Genomic DNA, 13,424 nt, shown 5'->3' on the forward strand with positions numbered 1-13,424 from the left:
AGAATTTTCCATGACGACTGGCAGGGTTATTTTGTTTTGCTACTTGTTTGCTTACATGTTTTCCCTTTTTGAGAGAGAGCAAGCATTTGTTCAAATGACATTGCATTAATGAGCAGTTAATTCTATTTATCCTGCTGTGCTAGCACCAGTACATCACAACATTAGTATTTTTCTCTCTTGGGTCTTACACAATGGGAAAAGATTATCTGATTCAATACATATAGATATATATGTATGGGTTTTAATGCATTGAAAATGATCCCTGTATTGTAAATCATTTATTCATAGGGAAAACATAGCTCTCCCGTGTATACCAGAAATATTGATCAAATTACTCCAAAAACTAAAGCAAATCTGATTTTTTTTTCTGAGATTAGAGATCAAATGAAAGAGCCTTAGAATTGCAGTGACAGAGAAAAGATTCATTGTGTGCTTCAAAACATACATATCTTTCATCCAGTTTAATACTGAAAGGATTTGAGAAAGAGGGAGGAGGAGCTTTCACTTCATGGCTTTCTTTACATAGGTTTTCTTCATAAATGAAGATGAAAATTGCTATCTAGGTGCAGGAAGTTGCACATAAAGCATTACCAAACCTCATTTACAAGCAAATTAGCTATTATGACATAGCCTTAGAATACTATACTGTGTGTAAAACGGAATTAGACTGTCATAATAATAGATGGAGATTAAAAATCCTGAGGTTTTTCTCCATTCTTGAGCTTGGTTTTGCTCAAGCATTGCCTTGCAGAGCCTCTTCCCTGTTTTCCACTGAGTTCTCTGCTGCTGAGCTGACAAGCAGTGTCCCTGCGTGCAGTCCTCCTTCTCCAGCTTTGATATCGAGCATGAGCAGGGAGGCACAGTGTGGCAGATCCCATGTCCATAAGCTGTTTGTAATTACTTTTAGCCCTTTTCATCGTGAGGATGTCCCAAAATCTTGATTTCATGTTAGCTCCCTAATACAGCACCACATATACTTATCTTGTAGTTTAAAATGAAAAGTTGCATTATCTGTGACCTGAAACTGTGAGGACTACTTTTGAGAATAAAATCCCGATGTAGGCATTGATTTGTCACATAAGGAAGAAACTTAGGATTTAGTGATGAGGATAAGGAACTACAATGAATTTACATAATTCACCTTGGCATGGAGAGACTGGTCAGCTCCCAGAGATTACTTAGCACTGCTAACTGCTTGTATATACTTGCTTTTCTTGCAGATTATATGTGACAAGAATAGTCTTGGGGAGTTATTACATAAGAAGGACTATTTAAAGTTTATTCATTTCAGTGTAATTCTGACATTTCTAAATTAAAACCAGCCTGCTTCTTGTTCTTATGGTGTTTTAGAAGTTCAAAGTATCTTCAGTATGGAAAATATACTCTCACTTCATAGCTCAGTTTTTTGCACTGAGAAATTACTTTATTAACCACAGTGCACTACATTACAATTTCTATTAATAATTTCTGTGTGCATCATAAAAATCCCAGACTGGTCTGGACTGGAAGGGACCTTAAAGCTTATCCAGTTCCAGTCCCCTGTAACAGGCAGGGACAACTTCCACTAGACCAGGTTGCTTCAAGCCCCATCCAACATGGCCTTGAACACAGCCAGGAATGGGGCAGCCACAGCTTCTCTGGGCAACCTATGCCAGCACCTCAGCATCCTCACAGGGAAGAATTGTACACTGCAGAAACTCCTGCTGAAGTCTAACCTTGCTGCTCTAACACTCACAAGCCCAATTCTTGTAGTCATGCAGAGAAAAATAAAAGACTGTCTGAAGGCAGACAACTTATGCTGAATATTGAGTACCTAATTCAAGCCTACATTAGTGGGGTAGAAGTCCTTTTTAAAAGAGGTTCAAGCTTTTGTGGCCCTTCCAACAGAACCACAGTTTATTAAACATCAACACTTCTGATGACAGAATACAACATAACTTTCACAGAAGCTGGACTTTAACTATTAATAGTGGACATTAGGATCACATGTCAGATGCAGGCAGGACACTTGTTCTAGCAGTGCCTTGCAGCTCACTCTGACACAAGTGACAGTGCAACAGCTCTCCTGGAGCCAGGCTGGAGAATCACCCCAGTACTGCTTCCTGACACTCCCTTGGGGCAACAGGGGCACCAGGGAAAGAACCACAGATTTTCTGTGATGCCTCCAGTGAATTTACACAGTTTTAGAAGCACAGGCTTAGAAAGAGGAAAAGCAATACCAGAAAAAAAGTGTGTCATACTAAAGGCAAGCCCTCTCCAAGGAGAAGGGTGCAAGTTTCCGAGCTTTGGTCACACTGTTTATACGATACATGTGTGAAATGTAAATATCCATTTATTTGGCTGTATTTGGCTTTTAAGAGCGCTTCTGAAGACTGCCATTTGCATGGAAAACAGCAACTGTTCCAGGACATCTTATGGCAATCAACTCCTAATCTAAATATGTGCTTATATCTCAGAAGATTTAAAATGTTCTTCTATATGAAATCAGCACTTATTTTTCTTCTTGGCCATTTCCAACCTGCTCTTCTGTAAAAATGCTTCATCTGCAAAATTTGGTCAGAACAAATTCTGTAAATACTGCTTAGATACTGTAAAGAGCTATTAAAAAAAAAAAAGCAAGATCCCTTTACTTTCCCTCACACAACAAATGAAGAATTACTGTGCGACATGAATTACACATTCTGGATAGGAGTAATCATGAGTATCAAGCAGCGAAGAATCCTGACTTAAACCTTGGCAGTTCCCAGATGACAAACTGTTTTGAGAAAACATCCATATCAATTTGGATTAATGCAAATTAATTTTTACAGTTATTCTAGTACAGGTGACAAAAATAAAATACTCAGAAGCAAAAGTGACAGATTTCAGTTATTAGGTGAAAAAAGGTACCCAACAAACTCAATACTGCTGTAATTTCCAGGGACACCTCTTTAACGCTGAGCATTTGTTGTCTTCTAAAATATAACTAGGTTCCTGCTGATCCAAGTGATTCAGGCACAGCCTCCAGAGCATTTTGGCAATGTTACCTCATAACTATAGTACACAAAGGCACAATTTATTTAATTCAGCTTTATACCCTCTCAGAATAGATTCTGTCAACTTCTACAAAGACCCAGAGCTGTATTTATGCTCCACAGCACATACTATCATTTCCATGAGCCTGTGCAGCAAATCCTCTTCCATGTTCCCTTAGAACATCTGAAAAGCATTGCTTAAGAAGGGCATGATGGGATTAACAAAACCCACTATTTTCCTTCAAGAAATATACAATTGCAATAGAATGGAAAATCACAGAGATTATGTAAGGAAAATCCCAAACCAATAAGCCTTACTTGTGCAAGGTGTGAGATGGCCGGTCATTTTTCTCCGGTTGTCCATAGCAGCTGGTTTTTGCTTCCGGAATGAAGGAGTATTTTTCTAGCATGGCTGATGCAGCAGTAGCAATAATCCCAAGGCCATCCCGTACACGAGCTTCTAAACTGTAGTCCCATTCATCATAAGATGCTGAAATGAGTCCTGAAGGAAACTCCTTGGGAGTGATTTCTGTATTACCACTAACCAGGCTGGGAACTATCCAAAAGAAATCATAGCCAGTAAGGCCCAGGGAACGAGCCTCATCCAGTATGTAGACAGCTTCATCCTTTGAACAATAGAGCAGAATGACGGATGAATGAATTTTCTTCAGCTGAATTTGGGTCTTGGCATCTCCAAAGGCGGTATCGAGTATGATGACATTCTGCATGTCCCAGCCCACAAAACTATTTTCCACTGTGGTCTTAATGACATTGATGAAGTCTCGATACCCAGGAAAGGTGGTGGTCACCAGAGAGAACACATGCCAGTCATAATCCTGCATGATCTTCAGCATGATGATAGCTTCCTGCTGGATGGAAGCCCCAAACTGGAAGAATGTGGACATCACATCCTAGAATAACAAACAATGAAAGATTATTAATTTAGTACAAGTCTGAAGGGAATAGAATCTTAAATTCTGCTCTCTTTGATTCACCATAGCTACTAAACTTTTGTTGTAGTCCAATAACTTTCTGTGCGTTCTCATATTCAAATCATTAATAAGCAACACCAACCGTAAGTAAGTACCTGAGCTAATGAAAATATTTGCCAAAAACTGACAAAAGTATTTTTGTTGTAGCGCTTGTTCACCTTAAGACAATTCAAATCAGTATTTATGAGGCAGCTCTCTGGAGGCAGCCACCCACTGTCACACAACTCATCTGCAGCAGGGAGCTTTATATTCATCAGACTTACCAAGAACATGACCGAGGACATTCATACCAATTTTTAGTTACAATGGAAATAAGTTACAATGCACATGCTGCACATATATGAAGATGCTCTGTACTTGCAGGCCTAATATCTGAGGAAAACTTCATTTCCACAGGTTCATTGGACATGGTGGCAGCTGCCAGACTCTGCAGAAGCAGATTTATCACCCCCAGGTATGCAGTTCACTACTGTTTGTAGGCTCACTACTGACCATGCTCCATGCACTTGGCCCATTGACAGCTAACACGATGGGACCCCAAGGCAACCAGTAAGAGGCCATGTCCTCATTAAAATACTGGAATGTAAGGAAATTCAAACAATGGCCTCATCATCTGTGGCTGGCAGTTGCATTGCTTGACACTACTGTGATGTCAGCTTGCTAGAAACTTGTTTCTAATATCTCCCTTTGACTTTTGCAGTATTTGCAATGTTTTATACCACATAAAGGCAGGTGCCTCATATTTTAACATCCATCGGAAACGATAATATATTTTGTTAGCACTAAATTTACAAACATTTTCATTTATCTGTTTTTACTAAGTTGCTGTAAAATCTAAATTTATATTTGAATTTTAAATTCTAGATTTATATACATCACAGCTATTAGAGTACCAAAACTATACACAGGAATTTACATAATCCTTTATTTTCATTTTGCTTCAGTATTTATTCCTGACCAGCAGTGGCAACTTGTCTGCATCTTTCTCAGGTACAGAAAGTGTGAACTCCTGTGGAAAGAAAAGCTTATAATTTTAAAATAAAATATTAACAGTTCAAGATTTCTTATGCAGCCTTTACCAGAAAGACACACATGGTGCCTTTAATTCCAAGTTTTATGAATGTGGTTGCAAACTGTTATCCTATTTTACACTTCTGGGGAACAGAAACATGAATTGACTTCAGTTTCATGGCACTGTGGTGTTAAACATACAATTATTACTGAGAACAGGAACTCATTTCTACAAGTTCTGTGTTTTATTGTCAGAAATCTATTCGGAGCAAACTGAGTGTCTGTATTTTTCAATAGAAGATGAGGAGTGTTATTACTTCCCAGGTACCCAGAAATCCTGACGTCAGGATCAAAAAGAAAAATGTCTTACAACTTGTGTCAGACCATGAAAACTCGTGCTGAAGGTACAACACACACACTACTGGTTGTAAAAAAATCGTAGAATCATAGAATGGTTTGAGTAGGAAGGGACTTTTAAGCTCATCCAGTTCTAACCCCTGCCATAGGCAGGGACACCTTCCACTAGACCAGGCCGACCCAGGCCCTATCCAACCTGGCCTTGAACACTGCTTGGATGGGACATCATCTGCCTCTAAGATGGCATTCTGAATGCCAGTGCCAAATCTGAATTTGGTTTGGGTTAATTACAGATGTTATAAAACATATTTTGGAGAAGAATTAATTAGGAAGTCTGTTTACCGAATGCTGCTAGGAGCTATTTCCTGGTGACGTGCACTGTATGCTTAAAAACAAACAAACAAGCTTTACATCTGGGGACACTTGCAGCTAAAAAAACTCACTGCTCACAGAAAACCTGCTCAGAGTCAGCATTTAATAGCTTAATTACTGATTTAGTATTATAAAGCAAATTAGGTATCTTGACACAAAATACCACCAATCAAAGTTTGCTGTGGCTTCCTAATGGAACATAAAAACATACTGTCAAGCAAAGTCAATCACTTCAGATTTCTTCTCCAGCTCTTATTTTATCCTGGATTTTACTTGTAATTATGATAAATAACAGTAAAACCAAGTAAAATAATTTACAGCAAATTAGATTATTTCCATTATATCATTTCACTCTACCCCATTTATAGATACAGTTTCTGGCTATTAATGTAGTGGAATAATTTTTTCAAACAGTACATACACCTTGGTCCTACATTGCATCACAAGGAACTTTTTCAATAAGGCAACTGAAGCAAGTATTTGAGGCCAAAAACCAATACACATGGATATTTCCAAGTGTGGCCTAACTAGTAAACATACATTTTTAACCTAAAGCTGTCCTTGTCATCTGGTCTGGCAGTGAACAACAGTCCTGTGCACAACGGCCTGTGTCACCATGACACGAGTCTGACAACACAACAAAAGTGCTGAAAATAAAACCCTTCCTTTTATAAACATTTCATTAGAGAAGGAGTTTATGAAGGGAGCTTTGCTTAAAGGTTTTTATAAATTCACACCCACATTGCACAAATCCTTTCAAAAAAATTGTGAACGTGAACTTTAGCCAAAAATCAGGCAATTAGTATCAATTTGTGATCAGAATGGTGAAAAACCTGTAATTATATGGTGAAAACAAGTCTGGGTTCAGCAAAAATGGATTAGAAATATCACAAGAGAGATTCTCATCTGAAGAAATTCCATGTCACTCCTCTGACTTCATATGATGTTTTTATAGAGCTGAAGATCTGGCTAGATGTGTTTACAGTGAATAGGAAACAAATGGAAGATAACAACCAAATTGCAGCCTTAGGAACTTCACCAGGTATTTAAATGACTATAAGGAGAATATTCAAGGACATTAAGTTTGGAGGGAGAGAAGAAAGAAAGTTTGGTGAAGAAACAGCAAATAAATAAATAAAACTACAAGGAATTCAACTGCTGTATCCTTATATATCTACAGAACTGTTCATTTAGGGGTTTTTAAAACTTCACCTTTTTCCCAAAAAAGCATTATTATTCCTCTGCTCTATACAGGCAGTATTTTGTTACATAACTAGAATTTAAGTTCTACTTTTCTATACTTAACAGCAAACTGAAGTTATGCTTGTAAAAACCAAAAATCCAGTTATTTTTATTTCACTTGAAAACTCTTAACATTCCATCTTGTCATCTATCAAGACATCCACCTAAGTCTTTGCTAAAGTAGTGATGCAGATGTAATATCTGAGGTCCTTTAAACGTATGTGAGAAATACGTTCTTTTTCTTCCTTCACTGGCCCTATCTATTGAGCTTATTGGTGAAGGATGTAAGGAAGATTCACCACTTATCTAATACAAAGGAATCCCACAGATGAATCTCAAAGCATGAAAATCCCAAGATGTTACCTTGCTATGAGCAGAAACATAGTTCAAAGTAGTTGTGGAAATATGATTTAATTTTTCTGTACTAGCTTCTTAGCTGGATTCTATCAGAGCCATGTAAACAAAAGCCAGCAATGAAAAGAGAAGGGGCAGGGGAGGAAGAGGAGAGGGGGGTGCAGAAACAACAGATGAAAACTTTTTGCTTCTTTCCGTCTTGCAGATGAATATGTAGTTTATAACAAAACATCTCCCCATATGTTTCACACAACAAAGAAGTAACCTCCAATTGCTTCTTCCTTGACATTATTCTTGAATGTTGAATGAAATCTAAAATTCTGCCATGACAGCAGAGGGGCACTTCAGCTATCCCCTGGATTTGCACAAACCAGAGCAACGCTCTCTGGTGCTGTCATTTCATAGATTAATATTAAATTGCTTAATAATTAATGTACCAAGCCCATAAATCTGTCACTGTTGTCAGATTTAGACATTTCACTTCCTCTGCTCAAAAAACTTCCAGGAATATTTCTCGCGAAACCTCATCCTCAGCTATTTTCATGACATCTTAGTTTCCCAGCTCCAGTTTTTCCATGAGATCAGCAGGGCATGCTCACAGCTGCTGTACCAGATGAGGTAAGCCCTGACAACAGTTTATGCCTACTAGGGAAATAGCTGCAATAGATGGTTAGCTAAGGAAAGGAACATTTGTTATCTAAAATAGTATACCTGTTGGCAAAATGGAATGCTAAACCAGAGCAAAAGAGGGGTCAACATAAGACCGAATCGATTTTCCACTTGGCAGCCTTGTTGAGGACAGTTGTTTCACTAATAGGACAATATTATGACAGGAAATAAATGCCAGTATAAAACATGGTTTAAAAAGCAATCCAGAAGATTCCTACTCACTCTGTATCTTCCACAGACATCCAGCAAAAAAACATTCTTCTCCTATTTTTCACCACGGTAACTTAGATATTCCATTTTTATTAAACAGATTTAAGGCATGTGGTGCCAGGTCTACAAATAAAGTGCAAGCTGTTTCCTGTTTAATGAATTAGAGTAGTTATTTGGCATTTTTATGAAGACTGGAAAAACAGAAAGCCAGAGATTAGTCACGAATTTAAGCTGAATAATTTAGCATCACATCAAAAATACACAGAAGGAAATTATTTGTACCAGTCTCTAATGGAGATGAATAACGTATTTTGCAGTGTCTTAACTTGGTACTCTTTTTCTTGGATTATTTGAAATGACGTATTGATTCCCTGGTAAACAGGAACTGAATCATGTTTATCTGCCATGAACCTCTAGGTTTCCTCTGTAGTACTACACCGACCCATGCAAAACCCGCAGTAAATGCAAGCAATGAAGTGAGGGAGCTCAGAGGAAAACCTTTCCTCCCAAGACACTCTGCACATTTTTAAACTCCTAAGTTATTAAATTCCTGCCTCTATTCATTAACAGTATCGAACATGCAATTCCCAACACAAACATCTCACTAAAGTGCCCTGGGAGAAAACTCCCATTAGCACCATGGGAGCAATTTGGGGGAAATTATACAAAATTATGCACTTTCAGGCAAAGCGGAGCAACATGTGAGGGTGGAAATAATTTACTAATTATTACAAACAGCAGAACAAACTTGTTTCCCAAGGACCTGTCACCTCTCTAGCACTACACATGGCAAAAACATGAATGACTCCTGCTCACAGACTTCTCTGCTGATATTAACCTTGCCTTTGGAAGCTCCTGCCTGGGCTCCAGGTATCCCCCACCAAGCACCATCACCTTGAAGACACGCTCGACTGCAGTGAGGCTTATGCGCAGCCCCCGTGGATATCAACTTGGTCCTTGCACTCAACCCGGAGCCTGCCTCATCCTTCCTTTTCCAGCAACCTGGACCTGCTAGGAGGGAGGGAGCACCAGGACAGCAGCTCTGCAGATGAGAACCACTCCTGCACGCGATAAATCTGAGGTTCTTCTCACATAGACCTGTGAATGTGTTTCACCATTTGTCACTGAGCAGACTAAGGCCTTCTAAACAGACCTAAAAAAGGGATGTAACTTTTCTTACTATGTAATTTAACTGGTGCAAACGCAGATCCATAAAATGCATAAAGGTCATCAAAAAGGACAAACCAAGGCCTTACTTCTCATTCCAAAAGTTTATTCTGGGAGAGGAACACTCAAGTTAGAAAAGGGCAGTAGCAAGCAAGGGAGTACATTATGGCTTTCCAACATCTGAAATGTCCCCTTTTATTATTTCAAGAAATAAATATCAGAGAAACATGATTTTGAAAGGTTAGCACTGGCTTAATCAAGCATGTGCCTTCCCATTTCTACAGGGAGCCTGCAGGGATTCATTTTGCAGTGGCTTCTGTATTTTCAGGTCATGCTTTTATCCTATGAGCTTTGCTAGAGAGGGTTTTTGTTTGTTTTTTTTGTTTGTTTCCTTTAAGATATCTATTTAATTTTACACTATCTGCTTGGCTTGTCTGGGCCTGGTATATGAGCTGAAGTTTGTCTATTTTTTTCTACACTAGAATAGAAAAGAAACAATTACAAAGGAATGAGAACAGGGTTTCTGCAGATCATTGCAGAGTCCACTGGTTTTTGATCCTTTACATTCTTTGAATAATACAGTGTCATGTCTATTGAATTAAAGTAACTCAACATGCCATTAGAGTGAAACAACATAATTATAGAAGAAGACTAGTTTTGCACAGAGCTCAGGAACCATTCCCCGGGCTGGAGAGCACTGTCTGGATTTTCAGTACATCCAGGTTTTCTTTCACAGGTTGATCAGACACTGGAAATTGTGATATCTCAGTCTGAGCTCCTGTTCATCCAGGATAGACAAGTGAAAAATGTTTTCAAAGGCTGAAGTGACACCAACCAGCCTGTGACCCAACTTGATAGAGTCTAAGATTCGCGCAAGTCAGTAATTGTGTGTGGTCATTTGATGAAAGGTTTACTCAAAGACACCTCCTTTCCACATAAATTTCAACTTCCACTGCTACAAAAATGTCTTGCACTGTGAATACTTTAGTGAGGAAAGGCAAAACTGTGCTTCTACATACAAAAAGGCCCCGTAGAGCTTGCTGTGTACCATGAGTAGCTGCTATTGTACAGTTTCTGTGGTGAAAGAGAATACCAATGTGTAAGAAGTAGTATAGTACTGATGTCTACAAGGAAGATAAGGGAGAATAAAGAGAATTTTTAGACTAATTATGTTTGCTTTGTATGTTCATATATTTCTTGAATATAAATCAGTCACTCTCTAACCCATACCAGATCATGCAGTGACGAACATCACTGTAAAATCATTACTCTATTTTTCCTTTACTCAGAAGATGAGATTTGTAGAAGTTTCTCATTTGCTAGAAGTATTTCACCATGCAAATAAATACTGAAAAATGTGTGAACTAATATATTCGTTAGCAAGAAGGACAGATATGCCACAGATTACTGCTGAGTATCACCGTGTCATGGCTGCAGATAAATGTTTTGCCATTTTTTTAAACGCAGGTGCCTGATTTTCTCAGGGTTTGTACAAGCACCATCCTTTTGCTTTTTGATCAGCACTAAACTGATCGGGGTCTCTTGAAGAGCCCGAAGAGCCCCTAAAGACCATATTTTCCACTGGAAATTACTTTGAATTAGCCGTGTGGAACATTTTTCATCTCTAGGAACACCCCAGTTCACACAGAGAGCCCCTGAGTCTGTTCTCTTCAAACAGTTGTTACCAATGGTTGGAGAGCAATCGGGAAAGTGAACAACTTTTCAAAGAGAGAGAAGGCACTTGCCGTGAAGATACTGCAACAATCCTGGTGAAAGGAACTGCCAGTAATTCCCATTTGACACAACACAACAAAGTTGTGGGGACAACACTGTAAGCAAATGAGGTCCTGCTCCTGTTCTCCCAACAGTAATATGAGAAAGTTTAGAACAAAGTGATGACAACCTGTTCTTTACAGGTTACCTACCTGTATGAGAAAAATAAACAATGAAATGATGTTATAAAATGAGGTAGAAAGAAATCCAAACTAAATGAAACTGTACTTGTTGGAAAGAAGAAAGCCCAGACTTATTTTCAGAAACAAACAAAAAAAATCACTTTGCAGAATCACAGAAAGCTTTTCACCAGGTAACAGAAATAAAAAGCATTAAGAGGGCATCAGTGAATTTTGAATTAGCCCAGGGAAAAGCCAAGACTCAGGAAATCAATCAGGGGTAGATGGAGACATCTGAGGAAATGAAAAATCTGGGTAACTTCCCTCTCCACATACTGGTATTTTTCATTGTAACTCACATAATTTACCTCTAGAAATAAAATACCACAAAAACACAGGATGGATGAAGGATACCAACTACTGAGCCAGTCAGTTTCTGGAAAACAAATCATAACCTTGGTATATAGACTATCCATCCCCACTATCCCACTCTTACATTTGCATTGAGACATTATTTACCAATATTCAAATTGTTCCATATCAGTACTGAGATACTTTACTACCAAAACAACATGCTGGGCTACATGGAATTTCTTCCTCAAGTTTCAGTCTGGAACTATAGAGAATTACCTCTCAAATCAATTTGCTCATTTACTTTGAAACACATCAACTCCCATAAGGCCATCAGAGATAAGCTTCTCTTGACGCATGGGCAATTTCGAAACTTTAATGGATATAAAATCAAAGCATTTAGGTTACAGGGAGAGATATTATTTCTTGGAGCAGACAGTTAGTTCTAATTATAAATCTTGAAACAATCCTGCTGTTAATGGCCATGCTTACTGAAAACGACCTTGTGTACAGTCTTTATGTGTTCAATTACAAAATGAGTCCTTGATTCCAGGTTTTGGAACAGGTAGATGGATCTGACATAAAGGAAGATTCTCACATTTCCATGGAACTCCAGAAAGAGAGAGAAATGGAAAAGCAGTGTTTCACCTTCCTCTCCCAATAATTTTTTTTCAATTTTCTGTAAATAAAATTTCATTCTAGTGTTCCAGCCTCACATGTTTTACTGCCCTGAAGGATTATATCGCTAGTCTTTAAAAAGCACAATGGCCACATTTTGTCTGATTTTCACAGCTTTTTACTGCACCAGCTGAATTCTTTTTCTATCAAAATCAGTTATCCAAATCAATTTTATTCTACCCCCACCATAAGTTTAAACATGCACAAAAATTACAGCAAACCATCCACAGAGCATGCTAGAATTCAATATACTTGACATCTTTTTGGGTGCCCATTAAGTTAAAAATATGTAGATTTGGTTTCTTTTGTTTTTCATTTTCATGGTGATATTTTAGCTTAGCAAAATGTTGTGTGTTTTCACATTATTATTGCCGTGGAAACAAAGAAAACATTAGTTGTTTGAATAACTTGTGGAAATTTTGAAAAATCAGTGCTATGCAATAATTCATCCCTGGAACAAATTTTCATTCCACCTATTTGGTATCTACCACATTAACCATCTCACTTAGCAGCATAAGATGGCATTAGAGAGTGATTCAGATATATGCTGTAGATGCCAAAACTAGACGAAAAGTTGTTTAGAACAAGGATTTAGAGTGGTTGAGGGCAAGTACCATTCCCTGTTCCAGTTTTTCTCTTGTCTAATGCAAGTATGGCACAAGACAACTCTGCAATAACAAAATGTTTACAGCCCATGCATCAACTACATTCACAAAAAGATATCCATAGAATCACAGACTGGTTTGGGTTGGAAAGGACCTTAAGATCATCTAGTTCCAACCCCCCTGCCATGGGCAGGCAGGGACACCTCACACTAAACCATGTCACACAAGGCTCTGTCCAACCTGGACTTGAACACCGCCAGGGATGGAGCATTCACAGCCTCCCTGAGCAATCCATTCCAGTGCCTCACCACCCTAACAGTAAAGAATTTCTTCCTTATATCCAAACTAAACTTCCCTGTTTAAGTTTTAACTCATTACCCCTTGTCCTGTCACTACAGCCCCTAACGAAGAGGCCCTCTCCAGCATCCCTATAGGCCCCCTTCAGATACTGGAAGGCTACTATGAGGTTTCCACGCCACCTTCTCTTCTCCAGGCTGAACAGCCCCAACT

At 38.5% G+C, this 13,424-nt stretch overlaps 1 protein-coding gene across 1 annotated transcript in view; it reads right to left on the reverse strand.

The window, feature by feature from the left end:
• GRIN2A (glutamate ionotropic receptor NMDA type subunit 2A) overlaps positions 1 to 13,424 on the reverse strand; it is a 169,105-nt gene that overhangs the window by 71,332 nt on the left and 84,349 nt on the right. The window contains exon 3 of the mRNA XM_005150701.4: positions 3,333 to 3,925. Within this exon, the coding sequence (XP_005150758.2) occupies positions 3,333 to 3,925 (593 nt within the window). The remainder of the gene's footprint in view (positions 1 to 3,332; positions 3,926 to 13,424) is intronic.

The sequence above is a fragment of the Melopsittacus undulatus genome, chromosome 8 (genome assembly GCF_012275295.1).
Source record: "Melopsittacus undulatus isolate bMelUnd1 chromosome 8, bMelUnd1.mat.Z, whole genome shotgun sequence".
NCBI lineage: Eukaryota > Metazoa > Chordata > Aves > Psittaciformes > Psittaculidae > Melopsittacus > Melopsittacus undulatus.